Raw genomic sequence first — 16,368 nt, forward strand, 5'->3', positions numbered from 1 at the left:
TAAAACCTGTATTGCCCTCTGAATGTTGTTATTAGTGAAAGACTTCAGCTGTTAGGAGAACAGAATTATTTAAATCTAGTTGCAGTGACTCAAGTTTTCAGCTGTTCTTTACTATAGGTTGGTGTTTTGCCTGAAATCAAGTATCTAAGTCTCAGAAAAAAATAACCAAAAAACATATTAGGGTAAGAGGAATTAAAGCACTGGGTATTTGATCAATGGTTTTGAAAGGCTTGGTGTCTGTGTGTGTTTAGTTTGTGTTTTTCTTTTTTTAGACTGGTGTTTGAAACTTTTTTGTCAGTGGACTTTCAGTTTAATGTCAGTAGACTTTCTCTCCATGCTAAGTGAGTTCAGCTGTCAGAAATTTATAATATCTAAGTGTACACATGTTTGTGTGCAGAGTACAAGAGTGCACACATGTTTCGGTGTGGTAACCAAATGTGTTGAATTCACTTTCCAAGAAAATATGATTTCCACGCTGGTTTGTTCCTGCCTCTGATGTTCTTAAGCCAGAGCTGGAAATTTTGTACATGGAAATCTGGTTTTGTGTAAGAAGTTTTATTAAATCATGGTAAAGAAATGAAAGAAAAGAAAGCATGAATTCAAAGCTGTCTGTTCATAGCTAGAAAGCCAATGCCTGCATAGTAATTGCAAATCCTTAAAAACAGATTATCTTTCTGGATGTTTTATTGCAGTGTATGATGATATTGGAGAAAGAAATGATTTGTAAACAACCTTTGGCAGAAGACAGAGAACTTAATTTGGCTCAAATAAGAAAGATGGACATTAGAATTCATGTGCTGTATCAAGGCTGGCAAGAAGTAGCAGCTACTGTGATGTGTGCATGAGCATTCATGATTGCAGAAGTGTTAAGTACTCTGAAAATAGAGGTAGGGCCAAAAAAGTAGTGAAGTTCAGGGAAGCTTCTGTAGTAATACACTGAAAGTAAACCTTTTTAGCAGTTGCTGTGTTTTAATCATGTGTGCAAGTGATGGAACTGTTGTTCTGCACCCTATTACTGCAGTTTCTGTCTCTCCTTGAGGAAGAGTTCTATGAAGTTATGCCAGATACAAATTTAATTGAAAGAAAAGAGATTTGCTTTAGGCTTATGTAAAGTACAACTTCTGTTCTTCTTGTGGCAAATTAATGTAAAGACAAACAGCAAGCGTTCCTCTATTTTAATAAAGCTTTTGTAGAATTTTAGCTGGATCGATGTCTATTTTATGTAATAAGTAGTGCTATGTAACTTCTTATTCAAATGGTGCAAATAATACAAGACAGGCTGCTTTTATAGGTAGAGTATTACTGACTAGTGTACGCTTACTGTCTACTAACCCCTTTTCTGTTAAAATGGGGAACATTTCTGGGATATGACAAGTTGTTTAATCTCTTAAATCAATAGAAAGTGGGTTATTTTATAGTTATAATACTCAAATGTCACTCTAGTGATAGTTAAAACATAAAAGTTTTTCCTTACATAAGCAGTAACTTTTAAACCTCACACCTGAAAAATTGGATCAAAAAATACCTGTTAAAAAGAAAAAATAATCGAATTGCGTTATGGTATGATTTGTGTGTTTGAAACTCTTATACCAAGATACAACATGTAATGGGTAATTTGTCTATATAAATGCTATTTCTGAGCTACAGACTTAAAAGTAGTACTCTGCATATTACTTGATTTCAATGCGTGCACTGAGTATTATGCTCTGTGTTCATTAGTCTTTAATCCTTTCCCAAACAATGAATCCGGTAGTATTGACCACTCAAATTGATGCTTCTCCGTTCAGCTGGAAACTGCTTTCTGAAGGCTGCAATGATTCCCCTCGCCCCTTTACTAAAGGTATTATTCCCAGAATCTGTTTCTCTGATAAAGAAGGGCCATAGAATCAAAACCTTTATTGGACAATTTTCATACCACGGTGTTAGTGTCTTCTTTATAAATTAATAAATTTGGAAAGCCTTAAGTTGGTGGCATGAGTTGTTGTTGTTTTGAAAATGCCATATATACAGACACTGCTCTGTAAAAGCCTTTATGTTGCAGCGAGTTAACGCTACTTAAGATGAAGAAATACAGCAATTATTTGTATTCCAAATGGTAAATGATGTTACTGTTGTTGAGATGTGTTGGTTTAGCAAGTCTTGAGGAACTATTAAAAATTTCTCTGATAGGGTAATGCTTTGAGAGTTAAAAGGATGAAAATGCAGGGGGCATAATGCAACAATTATTACGTTTCACACCCTAGTTTTCCTTTATGTTTATATATTAGGCAGGAAGTAAAATCCCTTTCTTTACCTATTTTGTTTCGGTTTGTTTTTTGTTTAACATACCTAGGTCAATGGCAAGGAAATGGATGACTCTTTCTAAAGATGTAACACTTTGTGCAGCCCACCTTTTCCATTGCAAAGAGGATATTTTTTGTGCTGGCCTATGTCCATCTCTGCTTACATTCATGAGGCTGGAACTCTTAATAAGACAGTGAAACAGCTGTCATTTTTCATAGTTTTTTTGCTTCTTTACTAACCCTTAATACCACTTGGAATTTGAACCCATAGAATATTTCTTGGAAGCATGGTTTTCTGGTTCAGTTAACTGTTACGAAGTTAAAAAAAAAATCACTATTTAAATCTGAGCTGCAATTATCATCTGTGAAAGTGACAAATAAAAGTATATAAAATGAAAAGGAGGGAAAAATATTGATTGTCCCTCCCCAATCTTTTGTTCTTAGTGTAGTAACCCAAATAAGACTTTTATTAGTTGAAAAGGCATTGACTAAACGTCAGCTGCCTGAGCTTTTTCTTTAAATAGTTTTACCTGAAACTAGATACTTAGTTTGATTTTTCTATTTATTAACCTTTTAATATAACAGAGGCTGTGGTTTCTAAGTCTAGCATTTTACGGTTGCCCTTTTCAGAGCTCTTGTTTATAAAAAGATAATTTAGCTTTATGCTGATGGGCATTATTACTATTGTAAAGTCAATTTTGTTCTTAACACAGTGACGTTGTCATGTGCTACGTGTCAAGCCTTGTGCTTGGGGACAGGCTTAAACTGCTGCAGAAGAGTTGTCTTGGGAGTGGGAAGCAAAAAACTTGGAGTCTTAGTGGACAAACAGGAGTCAGTGGTGTGCCTTGGCAGCAGCGAAGGCTGCCGCATCCGGGGCTTTGCTGACAGGACAGTAGTCAAGAGGTGACAGGTGGTGGCTGTTTTTTGCCCTTAACTCAGGATTTACTGCGTTGCAGAAGGAGCATGGCATTGAGTATTCTCTACCAAAATCCATCTCTGTCTATGAAGTTGAGTAGAGGACCATCAGTCTGGTCACAGGCCGGGTCACTGAGGCAAGGCTCATGGGAGAGGGCTTGGCCGGCTCAGAGTGAAAAAAGGTTCTGGATGGCACCTGTAGCAACTTTCCAAGAACAAATGTATTACTGTAAAGGTGTAACCAGGCTTTTTAGCAAAGTGTACAGCAAAAGAATGAGAGACAAGAGTTGTTAAATGAAACAAGAAACACTTTAACTGGATATAAGACAAACAATTTTCACTTTATTGCAATGTGACTTTTAATTTAAAATACACATAAGTCTTCGTAATGTAAAAAATATTGAATTGTACCCAAGAATAAAAGAGGAGATAAAATTTACACTGAATAGAAGTACACTGTGCAAATACAGAGAATATAAAGATGCAGCTGTGTTGTCAGCATTCTGGTTCTTGTCTTTCATTTCCATTTTTATATTTAAATAATATCCATTAGACTACATTCTTCCTTATCTTCTCATTATAGTAGTAGGCTTAGAACTTTAAAAAGGAAGTAGTTATATGGATTCTGAAGCTCAAGCAGAGCTACATGTTACTCATTGTGTCTCTTACCTATTGAAAATATGGATGGGTCTTAACTGAGACTTTTTTCTTGATTGGGCTGAAGAAGGGAATTAGACACAGTTGTTTAAGATCTGAACGACTGTTTTCTACTGATTTTAAGCAACTCAGCAGGTGCTAGTATTATCTCTTGTTAATATGATGTTACTCTTGGTGACAAAACATGTTCCAGTGGTAATCTGAAGGCAAAATAATTTTGTCCATTTAGGAAACAAAAAAAAAGCTTTATCCACTTGATGATGTCAGAGAGATCAAAGACTGCAAATCCCATAGTTCTTGTTCACAGATAAATTGAAATGGAATTTCTTTTTACCATGCAGATGTTTAGCCACTAAATCTATGATTTTTTTTTTCAAGTTGGAAAAACTTCCATGGACATAGCACATTAAAACCTTTTAATTGCATACTATTACTGGGCATTGTTTAGTCTTTAATCACCGAATCGGTATGAATTAAATTGCATTCTTAATTGCCTAAATACCTTATATTTTTAAAAGCCTGTTTTTTGGCTGCACTCATTTATTCTTAACAGGGTAATCCTTAAAGCTGAAAGGCCTGTATTAAATTGAACATCGATGGCGAGCCTGTCATGAGGATTATGGAATTAGAACTTCTAGTGATTTAGAGAATGAGAAAACAAATAGGAGATTTTATACGCACATTTATGTATTCTTCTTAAATAAATCCTTGATTTCATTTGTTGTGTATGTCGTAGCTTACTTCTGTGTAAGAACTGTACTAGATGAGTTAGTAAAATGCGGTTTAAAAAACCTTTACAGATATATTTGTAATACTAATTCTTTATGAAAAGTCAAGTACGCTTATCTCAGATTCTTGCATACACCTAATGTCTCTATTGCCTTTGTCAATAAGGGATTATCTCTACTTCCACAAGATCTTCAATCAACTCATACTTTCATTCTCTGTCTGCATAAAAATGGAGAAACTAAACTTGGAATTACAATTATTTTCTCCTTTTCTTAAGTTCGCGATGTTCCTTTGCACACATGTGCACCCCGTTAAGGGATTTAACTACAAGTATCTATGTTTACTTGAAAATTTGCCACTAGTTCTGTATTTTAACAATTATTTCAGAATTGTTCTTGAAAAATAATCAAATTATTCTAGCAGTTACTGCGCTTAGGTTAATGAAAAGCAGAAGGCCTTATCACCTTCAAGAAGACTTGAAGGTTTATTTCAGACCACTAAAACTTGCTTCTGGAGTTGAGACAATAGGGAAAATACGCAATTGCTTGTGTCTTCACACTGTGCACAATTTTCATGCAGCTTTTCATCTAATGAAACTGGCCATACTAAATTTCCTTTACTGGCAGTTAGGATGACCTTTCCTTTTCTATTGTTGTTTCATTTTCCAGTGAGAGGATATAGGCATTTATTTCATGTGTCTGTATAGAATAGGTCTTGAAAGTCTCTTGGATGAAGTAATGTGCTTTAGATTTTGCTGCAATAAGAAATCAGGGATTTATGACAAGGAGTTTCTTTAACTTGACTGGTAAAAGAGCAAATTCGGACTTTTAGAATGCTGCCCAGCTATGCAGCATATCAAAGGGACCCCTTTAGAAATCTGGCAGTGGGGCGCTTTGGAGGAATGAACTCAATTCTGTTCTGTTTAATCTCTGTTCAGAGCTATTTTTTTTTATCACAGAGGGCTTTCTGAACTGGTGTTGCTAAAATCTCGGAACTTTATGGATTGTCTTCAGGTCTTGTTCTCAGCACAATTAATTGTTCTTCAAATGTCTAGCATAGGAATAGATTCCCTTTGTAGTCTGCAAAAATTTCAGTTTTAAAATTAGTTTCATTTGCAGGCAACCAGTGTAGGTAACTTTTTTCTCGTGAGATTACATCTGCAAGATTCACTTTATTTAAACATTTTACTAAAAATATTTGTTTGTTTGTCTGTTTTCTCCTGCATTTACTTTTCAGATTCGTGACACTAAATCATCAGATCAGAAAACAACCCTATTGCATTTTCTGGCAGAAATCTGTGAGGAGAATTACCGAGACATCCTAAAATTTCCAGATGAATTGCAGCATGTTGAAAGTGCAAGTAAAGGTAAGCGAATAGATAAACACCTAAAGGTAATAACTGTTTCCTTGGACATTAAATACTACCAACATTTCATTTTAGATTGTAGGATTATGTAACCTGTAAGCATTGATAATCCATATGGATTTTGCTTTTCTGGTATTTATTGACCTGAGAAAAAGTGAGGAGTGGAAAAACAATAATAAAGCAACTTCTTTTGTCCTGGAATTGGTTGTGGAAATAATACAGGATATTTCAGTGCAATACTTATACACCTTCTGATAGGTTATTTTTTTTAAGCAGTGTAGTTACCATTAAGCGTATTGCTTCAGAGTGAGCGCTTGTGTGCGCATGCCTATGGGCACAGAATGTTTCCCACTTCAAGACTTGATTTAACACCTGAATGCAGAATAATGAATAAGCTTTCTGAAGCTCCCAGACTGTATGTTAATTACCTAATTTAATTGTACAGTACAGTCAGTGATTAATACTGATTTTATTCTTGGTCAGTCAGCAGCATATCCTGGTAGATCTGATGGAGAACTTAGTACTTTTGTTGTCGGTTCTCTTTTTATGTCAAGCACACGGTGCTGCTTGGCAGCGTTGTTTCTCAGCTGTGGGAAGCGAGGGCTGTGTGAATAGTGGCTGATGAAGGTAACACAAACTGTTTAGTTTTGACTTGGCACTACTGATTTATCAGAAGGTAAACACTTGTAGGAGTGCAAGAACACGAGGAGAAAAGAAGCTGGATACACGTTTTCGTTACCTCTACGCAGGTTTCCTCTTGCAAATTTTTGTCTCCTTTTTTTTCAGTGTTTCCAGTCAGTGTCTGTTCAGTGGAGAAGTTAGCTCTTAGAAACTTTTTTTAATTAGGCCATCATTTTCTTTGTTTGTCTTCTATTTTAAACTTTGGTCTAGTGAGAGCAGAACTCTTGTTTCCCCGAGGACTTGTGTTGATTGATGAACTATTCCCTAACTTTGCTGTTGTTTCATCTTCGACTTATTCACAGATTTATATGACTGGTTTTGTCATACCATTTTTTTTGCCCTTTCTCAAACTTCACAAGTACCTTTCCATGTTTTTTTTGCTGCATAGAAATTAAATTTTATTTGTATGGATTAAATGTCTTCATATTTCACTTTCCACTTTGCTGATGAACATTTCATAGGTGTGAATGTCTGTTGACAGAAAGGAGCTGATCTGCCTATATTGAGTTGAGGATGTGATGGTGTTTTAAGGCAGTATAGAGAATGAGGAAATGATTACCACCTTGAATGTGCCATATACACACACTTACAGATATGTGTATAAAAAAAAGAATTATACACACTTAAATAGCATTTGGCTGGCTACTTACATCTGAACACTTCTATGGATGTTACACAAAGACAATTGCTATTAATTTTCCTGATATCTTATCTAAATTCCAGTGATGTTTTTTACCACTTGGTAGTTCTTTTCTGGAGGTGATTTTTTTTTTTTTCAGTTTAATCTTCTTCTTCTTACATCTCTTGTTAATTTCTTTACAAAACCTTACGGTTTACTAGACACATTTGATCTCTTAGTAATTTTCTCCTGTGGCTAGTGCTTTACCTTGCAGCTTTGAGATTTTTACAGTTTGATTCAAAGCCTCTAATGTGCCATAATTTCACTTGAGGAATTAAACCGAAAGGGTTAGTAAGGTTTAGTTAATCGATAGCGTGCAAAAGAGAGCAAGCATATTAATTGGACCAAGGTCTCTAATAATCCTGATGCTTAGAATGTAAATGAAAAAGGTGTTATTACAGTTATATTTGTTTCATTCTCTAAGATAAAAGCTCATTACACTTCCTATAAACAGCACTGAGTTATTATCAGAAGCATAAACTGCTGATCATTTTTAATTACTAAAACTTCCCTTCCAGCTCTGCTTTGCTTTCTGTAACAAAGCAGATTTTTGGTGGAGTGAATGTGGTTTGTGTACCTTGCTTGAACTTTTCCCCGTGGTGCTTTTTGGTTTTGTTTAATTGTAACGTCCGTCTGCTCTGTCATATGTGGTCATTTTTCCTGTGCAGGTTTCTCATGTGCTTTGTGTGCAGGAGACGATTTTCACTTTGTTTGTTGTTTGGTGGTTTATAAACCAATAGCTTTGCGGATGGACACTTAGGTTTACTTTTCCTGTAGAAGGCTTCTTTTGGAATAAATCGGCTACAGATGTGAGGGCGTTGACATTGCTTAGTTATACGTAAAATAGAAAGAAATCAACCAGCAAATGTTATCTCTTTGTAGATTTTAATTACAGGAATATGAACAAAGACACGACAGTCTGATTTCTTGAGGTATATGATTCTTACTTTTCAGGCAGCCTCATAGTTTCAATGATACATAAAAGTCCAAATACAAGACTTAAGAAATTCAGCTTTTTTGAAATCTTGGGTTCATTTTCGCAGTTCCATGTAAATAAGAAGAAAGTCTCATTTTGCTTTAGTTCTCATAGAAGTATAAAAAACCCAGCATCTGAACAACGAATGTATGATTTTTTTTTTAACAAATGGCAGATAAAGCATAAAACTGGATTTTAATATGGAAAGGTCAATGAGATTAGATGAACCGCACATGCATGTACTAAAATTTTCAATAATCTGTTATTAGGTATAATAAAATATTTAATCTTTTTAAAGATGGAGGATCAACGTAGAGGTTTATGAAAAGCAAAAAAAAAAATAGGGAACAGCTTTATTCAAGAAAGTATAAGCAAAGGTCAGACTGATTAACTGGCATGAGATTAGTGGAAAGGTATTCCTTGTTACTTGAAGCAGACTGTACAAACCAAAAACCAATAAAGAAGATCACAAGATTGCAGCAAACTGGATTCTTTGATGGAAGTGATATGCACTTAACTTCCTCCAGTCTGCAGTGTTTTTCTCTTGTTCCCCCGCAGCTGAAACTGTACAAACCTTAGTTCATGTTTCTACCAGATTCACTTCTTTGTTATCCCAATTACTGCTTGTCATAGTGTCTGCTCTTAACATCTTATAATCTGATTTTTATTAAACATTTGACAAATTCTCACCCCTTTCTGCAGGTTCAGTCAAGTAAAAATTTCAAAGTAAAAACAAGAAGTAACTTAACTAAAGTCAGATAACTAGGTTGGGACTTGTAGGCAAAATCATGTTGTACAAAGTATAATTTGTGATTCCTAGAGAAATTGCACATTGTTTAACTTGCAACTCGTATGACTGTCAAGCCTTCCAGAAATCATAAAAAGAAATATATAGCGCACAGGATTAAGACGAGGAATATTACCAGTGTATTTTAAAACAACCTAATTTCAGATTTTTAAGAGCAACAGTTACAAATCACAGTTGATGTTTTAAACATTATGCCTGTATTTAAAATAAAGCAGAATCATATCTTTATTGGTTGAACATTGTTTCCAGCTCCTCCTAAGTTACCTGCCTGATTGTCTGCCAAGAATGGGAGTTACTGGGCTGTGTAGATCATGTGAATTTTTGTGAGCTTTTGTTGTCCCATTGCTCTTTACTTCATAAACAGGTGGATGTGGAACGCTGTTGTCTGTCTGTGGCTATTGGTTGTTCTGTGTTTTTTTCTGACGCTTTACAACAAGGTCAAGTGATACCATTTATGTCCAGACGTAGTATGGGCTTAAGGTTTGCGGAGGAGTTACAAAAGACTCCCAAGGACTGCTAAACTCTAAGCAAAGGGCTGAGCTTAACTGTAAATGCAGTACAGAAAATGAAGTCCCTTCCAGAAAAAATGAGTTTTTTTCAGTGGTTAATGTACAGAATTCTGTGCCTGGTACGAAGATGTACCACTTAATAATTCTTTTAAAGTATTATTAAAAGAAACACAGAGCATTCTAAGTAAAATCAAGTGAAGGTTGCCTTGGGGAAGGTGAGTTATGTCTGTGTAGTAGACTAGAAAGTGCTAATAACAGAACGACGGATTTCTCACTCATGTTGACAGAAAAGATTTATTTCTTTAATTTATAAGCATATGGTTCTGATGGTTGAGGCATCTCCCTAGAAAGGACATTAGGAATCAGAAGCACTGTGGAATGCAAATATGTATATACTTAGGGCATTATTAAAATATTGTAAGAAAATATTAATTTTTAAATTCTGTACAGGTACTTTACTGTGATTTAATGCCATAATTTTAGAGTGGAGAGAATATTTTAAAACATTCTGTGCCATTGTTACCTTAAAGTATAGCAATTTAAAGCATACTTATAAGTAGTAGTAATTTTTCTGTCAAACAAAAGTTTTATAGTTCATTGCAGTAGAAGAAACTGTGTTTTCACAAAGAGATCTGCTGTATTTTCCACCTTGCACAGTTTCAATTGCTGAAACAGATTTTGCCCAATCTGGCACATTAGTGGATATAAAATAGACAATGCCTTCTGGCGTGAGAAATTTATTGCCTGCATCTGTGACTTTTGTCTCTGTAATAGAATATGAAGCTGGCATTTTGCATCCTAATCAAAAGTCGATCTTGCACTGTATAGCGACTTCTGTCATTCTTTTCATTCACGGAAACTGCAATATTGAAATGTCAGAAGCTCTCCCAGTGTGTTTTTCTGAATGTAGTAAATACACAGGCATATAAAAATACTAGAAGACTTTTTTCTCTAGCATCGCTCCTGTATTTGCATATTTTGCCATACTGATGGGAGCTTATGCATCATCACATGAAAAATTTTTCAACAGATGTGTTCTCCTTCATTGACACGCATCAATGAGGAAGACAGGGAAGGAGAAACTTCACAGATAGGGGTTATTTTGTGCTGTAGTTCCAAGGTGAAATTTCTGAATGAGATTGTTCTGGAGACTCCATAGGATTCGGGATTGGTTTACACTACGCAAAATTGCTTGCTAAATTTTAAGAGGCTTTCAAGATTTTCAGGATTTATTTAGTTGCTGTCTTTTAATGTGTAATAAATGACATGCAAAGTTTCAGTAGTCTTGGAGCTACAATTTGGATTCTACGTTAAACTAAGTTATTTTGTATGGCAGGCATTTTAAGGATTTACTCCTCTCCCTGAAGTATAAATACCGAGGGCAAAATTAAAGACTAGTCAAAATTACTCTCTTTGGCGGTTGCTTATTAAAGAAATTAAAGCATTTCAGCATTTCTGACTACAGTTAAACCAATTCAGATTTCAAGACTGCTTTAAATTACTTCTCAAATTATGTAATCCATTTAGAATTCCTTAATATGAGCCGCTAGAGAGAGGTGAAAGCTGCAAACCAGCACTTATTTCTTTTCTTTCTTACCTATTCTTGAATTTGCACTTTCATGGATGTTAGAAAGATTGTTACACCTCTGGTAGCATGGCTTGCACTTCGGTTCATTTGAAAGACCACACTCCTTTTCTAAGTTGGGAGTCTGAAGGGGAGTCTGTTGGATTAAGTTGCTCAGCACTTTCTCTAGTGAGTTTTTTTTTTATGAACAACACCTAAATTGTTTTATGAAAATCTTGCTCTTTCTCTTTTGTTGTTTTCCTACTTCCTGCGCACGTGCACCGCTGCATGCAGTGTGCCCCAGCTGTTTCACAGTCAGTTGCAGCAAACTTATATCAGTTTGATGCACAAACCAAGTAAGTTTGGACTGTGAATAAATAGCGATAGTGCAAAATCTGGGCTTTTGAAATAAAGATAGCAGAATTTAGTATGTTCAATGGATGCTCCCGAATCTGGATGCTTCACTATGCTCATTTAATAGATACTGATTTTGTAATTGTAAGCTCTGGTTTCAAAAAAACCCCTCAGCTTTTGGGATCTTGAAAGACATTTTAATGAATTTAACATCAAAGTAAGGTGAATTTTCTGGAGTGCTCTAGCAGAGATGGACATGTTGCCAGGAGAATGCTACTGGGCACAATTCCTGTTCTCTCTAATCACCTCTAATACATTGGTTACGTTTCTGAAATTGAGACGTCTTCTCATTTTCTGTGACATTTTTATTGTAGTTCACGTTCAGCTGGTAAAGATTATATTCTGCAATGTACTGTTGCTTATAGTTTACTTACGGTGACAGAAACTTGAGGAGTTATATTGGGAAGAGAGTTCAGATACAGGAGGAAATTGGTACATGCACGATTTATACAGGTCGCAAAAATGAGCATAACACTTGTCAGGATTCAACCAGAAGGGGAATCTTGGAGGCTCAAGGAGTTTTTTCCGTTTCAGAAAACTGGTCTATTGCTGCCAGTTTATGTGACCTTAAGAAGCAGGCAATTTTGAGTCAGTAATGAGTTGGATTAGATGACGGTCCAAGTAAAAGAAGGGATTTCATGTTGAAATATATATCACTTAGGAGATAACTGATTTTGTGCTGTGCTTTGGAAAGCAGTTTTAACAATTGGCTTATGTTGATAGTGGTAGTTATAATGCATTTTGGGCTCCTAACGCACTGTTTGTCCATTCTTTGTCTTCCTAACTTGTGTTATTTGCTTTCAAATTATTATTTTATTCTTAAAACATCTACGTAGGCGCATAATTGCTGGAACTAAGACAAGCAAATTCATTACCTAAACCAGAGTACAGCTCTGTGCACACATTGATATTAAATATAGGCTACCCGCAGAAATTTCTCTTTGTTCTGTTGCTATTTTGAGTGCTTCAGGATTATGAGCACTGTTTGTAATTTCCTCAGCTCCAGAGGAGAGAAGGAAGACGTGCTGCTCATGATATTTCTGATTTTAGGCCTAACGGGCAACGTTTTTTTTTTTTTCCCACTGTCTCACTTGTCAAGGGAAGCTTGTTAATGGCATTTGCACTTCAGTGCTTGTAATATTTAAATTACATTTCCTCACTTTAAATGACTGTTATTCTGAGAAGCTTAAAATCTGTTAATAATTTGTAGCTGAAATTTGGATTTTGTAGCTTTTTACTTGTGCGGTATAGTATTTTCCAGATGCGTGTTTAAAATCTGTCATGCTTTTCTTAAATTGAATCAGATATTTGTTTTCTTGCTGTTGTAAGACATACTGTGATGTCGTATACATTTGCGAACATTAGTGTTGTGTTGATCACAGTTAAGATTGGGACCATTTTTTTGGCCTAGTGTAGTGGTTTTTATTTTCTCCGATAAAACTTGATAAGTCTCCTTCCTTTCTCTCCATAGATAGAGAATAATATTGCAGTCTAGAGCTTCTGCATGTACTTGCCCCATGAAACATCATCTGAAAACGAAAGACAATTATGGTCTTAGATGGAATCTCTCATTAAACTCTAAAGCCAAGAGATACTTGGGACTGGACTTGTTACAAGGTGCTTTTTATCTTAAAATTGCAGCTCATCTCTGCTTGCAAATGGATAAGAAAATAGAGTAAATGCACAACTGCTTCATCTGCGGTTAACTAAGATAATGATTTTACTGTAGAAGTCTGAAATGATGAAGCAGAGCTGTGTCATTGCCTTTTTCACCATTCCATATCCATGTTGTGATGAGGCAACTAAAATGCAGAGACCCTGCTGGTGGATGAAATCTCAGCATGCCCATTCCACATATAAATGCACATCTAGGTGGGAAATGTATCTATTTTAGAGCTTTTTCAAATTACATGTTTTCTTTTACTGTATGTTGTCATAATATATAAAGAAAACATTACCCATGTGGGCAGAGTTGGTGTTTTTCCTCAAATTTAAAAGATTCAGGGAAAAAAAGTATGTTATGCATGATGTACTGGCTGTTAAGTGTATGTTGTCTGTGTCAGAAAGCTTACCCTTTCTTGCAAGAGGAGGATAATGATGTGACCTAGCTGGTTAGAATAGTCTAGATTTTTCTCTTTGACCCCAAGATGTTTAAACATCCACTCTGAAGCATTTCTAATGTTTCTTTTAAGTTTATGAACTTAGTTTCTTCTACCATATTTTGGGGGTTCTACTTGGATATTGAGAAGTGACTGGCCTAAGAAAGTACTTTTCAATACTTGACTTCTGCCTAAGTTCAGTTGAAAGCACATGATGTTTGCCTGGAATAAGACCCTTTGCTTGTTGGTAGACGTGGTTGGATATAATCTTAAGAATTTGTTTAATTCCACCTGTCTTGACAGTTTAACTTGTTTCCTCTTCAGAATGTCTAATGATTAAGTTCAGTGTCCTTCCTGGGACAAATATTTCAATGCAGAGTTATTTTTACTGTTGAAGTTTGTTCTTGGTCTGTCACGCTACCATGTAGTTAAAACCTAGTTTCTGACAACGTAATTAATGAACGTGCTATCTACAATTTTACTTTCTCTTTAGTGTTGAGGAGGAATTATGACCAAAGCCTTATCTGTACCATGCTTTTCAGAATCATTTTTCTAATGTCAGATTTACCTTTTTAGCACAATGGTTTATCTGTTTAGCAGAGTGTGACAACAGGATTGATCATAGTTTGTGTCCTGTAGACAGAACATAGCTGTGTTAGAGGAAAGATTTCTAATATGAATAGTGGCACGTTAACTGAGAAGTAACACATTAAAGCAACTGTGCTGCTTTCGAGTCTGGAAGCTGTTCAGCCCTGAAGCTTCAAGTATGGATTGTTTTGTGACATAGGCTTACTGTGGTATGTATCACGGATAGATGTACGTATGTGTTTGTATACACACATAAATGTACGGATCTATATATACATGCCTGCGAGACAGGTGGATCGTGGCATATCTGTATCCCACAGATAAATGTGTACATATGTATACCTGTGAGAGATTTATCATGGCATATATACGTATATGCACACGCACATCTAATATACAGGCATACTCTGAGATAACAGAGAAGCTCACACACACGCTCACTGTGGGACTTAGAATCAATCCTCAAGTAGGCTGAGGCGGTGCTGCTCACCTAACTCCAACAGAACATTTGTTCTCTTAATATTAACTCACTCAGTGGTATGAATTGAGTAATCAATGGTTGTAATTCCTGCAGGTTGTGTACTTGCTCACCCATTTACCCTCAAACTGTTTTTCAGACTGTTGTGAAAGAGTGCTTCCACCTGCCCTCAGGCAGTTAGAAATAAATAATCGTTAGCACGCTCAGAATGTAATCATGGCACAAATGCTGTCTAGACTTACACATCCACTAGTTCATTTGCTTTGTACAGGCTACCTTAGCTTATTGGAGTAATTTATGTCTTTGACTGTCAGTTTAGACTCTTTGCTAAATGTGGACGTGGCCACCCCTGTTTTGCATCCTGCTTAGAGACTCTTTGAATTTATTATGCAAGAAACCTTGCACCTAATCAAACCGTATCATTTCGCCTCTTGTTATAGGGGTGGACTCTTAGTCTGATGCAATCTTGTTTTGGAAGGGATTAGTCTGTCCTTTCATACTATTACTGTATTACTGTAAATATAAAATGCTTAGCTTGACTGTGGGGACGAGCTAGCATTTGACATTAACATCAGATTAACTGCTTGAAGCATTTTTCTAGGAATAAAGTGGTCTACCAGACATTCACTAAGCTTACTGTAGCGTGCAGTCTGTGCACCTGCTTTCTCCAAAACAAGTGGGTGAGGGTTTTTTTTTATTTTGACAGAGGCGAAATTAATATAGGGAAAATAATAAGGTGAAGGAAAAAAATTGTGAACTTGTATATCAAAATAACATTGTAACTTCTCTCCCATGACTGTGATTTTCTTTTATACCTAAATAATAATAATACACAAAATAATCTTTTAATAAGTCATAAATTTTATGATGCATGATTAACTGGGCTCCATTGAGTATTTATGCGGAGAGAATATTGTGGAGTCTAGGTGCTTATATTAGTTTCCATTGACATGAAAAATAATCTGACAATATGTAAGTATGCGTAACTTCATCTTCACCATGTTTCTATTAGTCCTGTATGTTAATAGTAATTCTGCGCGCTAATGCTTTTGTTAGTTGAAACTTACATGTTTGGTGTTTGGCACTGGATTTTTCCTCTGTCTCATAAATACTTCTGTTGAAGGGATTTAAGGTAGGAAAGAAACACAGCATCTTTATGTTTTATTTTAGAGTTGCTGCAGCTCCCCAAAAGTCAGTCTTTCCTTATTCCCAAATAAGGGGTCAGTCTTGTATGGTTTGGTACATACAGATTGAGACATCTTGGTGCCTTTTTGTCCCTTTGGCCTTGAAGATGGGTCCATATGTAGGTTTTGGGGTTTGTGGGTGTCCGTGTCCTGGGCTGCATCAAAACCAGCGTGAACAGCAGAGTGAGGGAGGGGTTTCTGCCCCTCTGTTCCTCTCTTGTGAGACCTCATCTGGAATACTGTGTCCAGTTCTAGAATCCTGAACATAAGAAGGAGATGGAGCTGTTGGAACGGGTCCAAAGGAGGGCTGCAAGGATGATCAGAGGGCTGGAGCACGTTCCTTACAAGGACAGGCTGAGAGAGTTGGGCTTATTCAGCCTGGAAAACAGAAGATCTTATAGCGACCTTCCAGTACCTGAAGGGGCTACAGGAAAGCTGG

The 16,368-nt window shown here is 36.0% G+C and overlaps 1 protein-coding gene across 3 annotated transcripts in view; it reads left to right on the forward strand.

Annotated features, from left to right (window-relative positions):
• The window catches only part of DIAPH2 (diaphanous related formin 2), a 203,845-nt gene that overhangs the window by 79,745 nt on the left and 107,732 nt on the right, over positions 1–16,368 (forward strand). For all 3 annotated transcript variants that reach the window (XM_054075440.1, XM_054075441.1, XM_054075439.1), the window contains one exon: positions 5,820–5,949. In XM_054075440.1, the coding sequence (XP_053931415.1) occupies positions 5,820–5,949 (130 nt within the window). The remainder of the gene's footprint in view (positions 1–5,819; positions 5,950–16,368) is intronic.

This window comes from Cuculus canorus, chromosome 10 (assembly GCF_017976375.1).
Source record: "Cuculus canorus isolate bCucCan1 chromosome 10, bCucCan1.pri, whole genome shotgun sequence".
Taxonomy (NCBI): domain Eukaryota; kingdom Metazoa; phylum Chordata; class Aves; order Cuculiformes; family Cuculidae; genus Cuculus; species Cuculus canorus.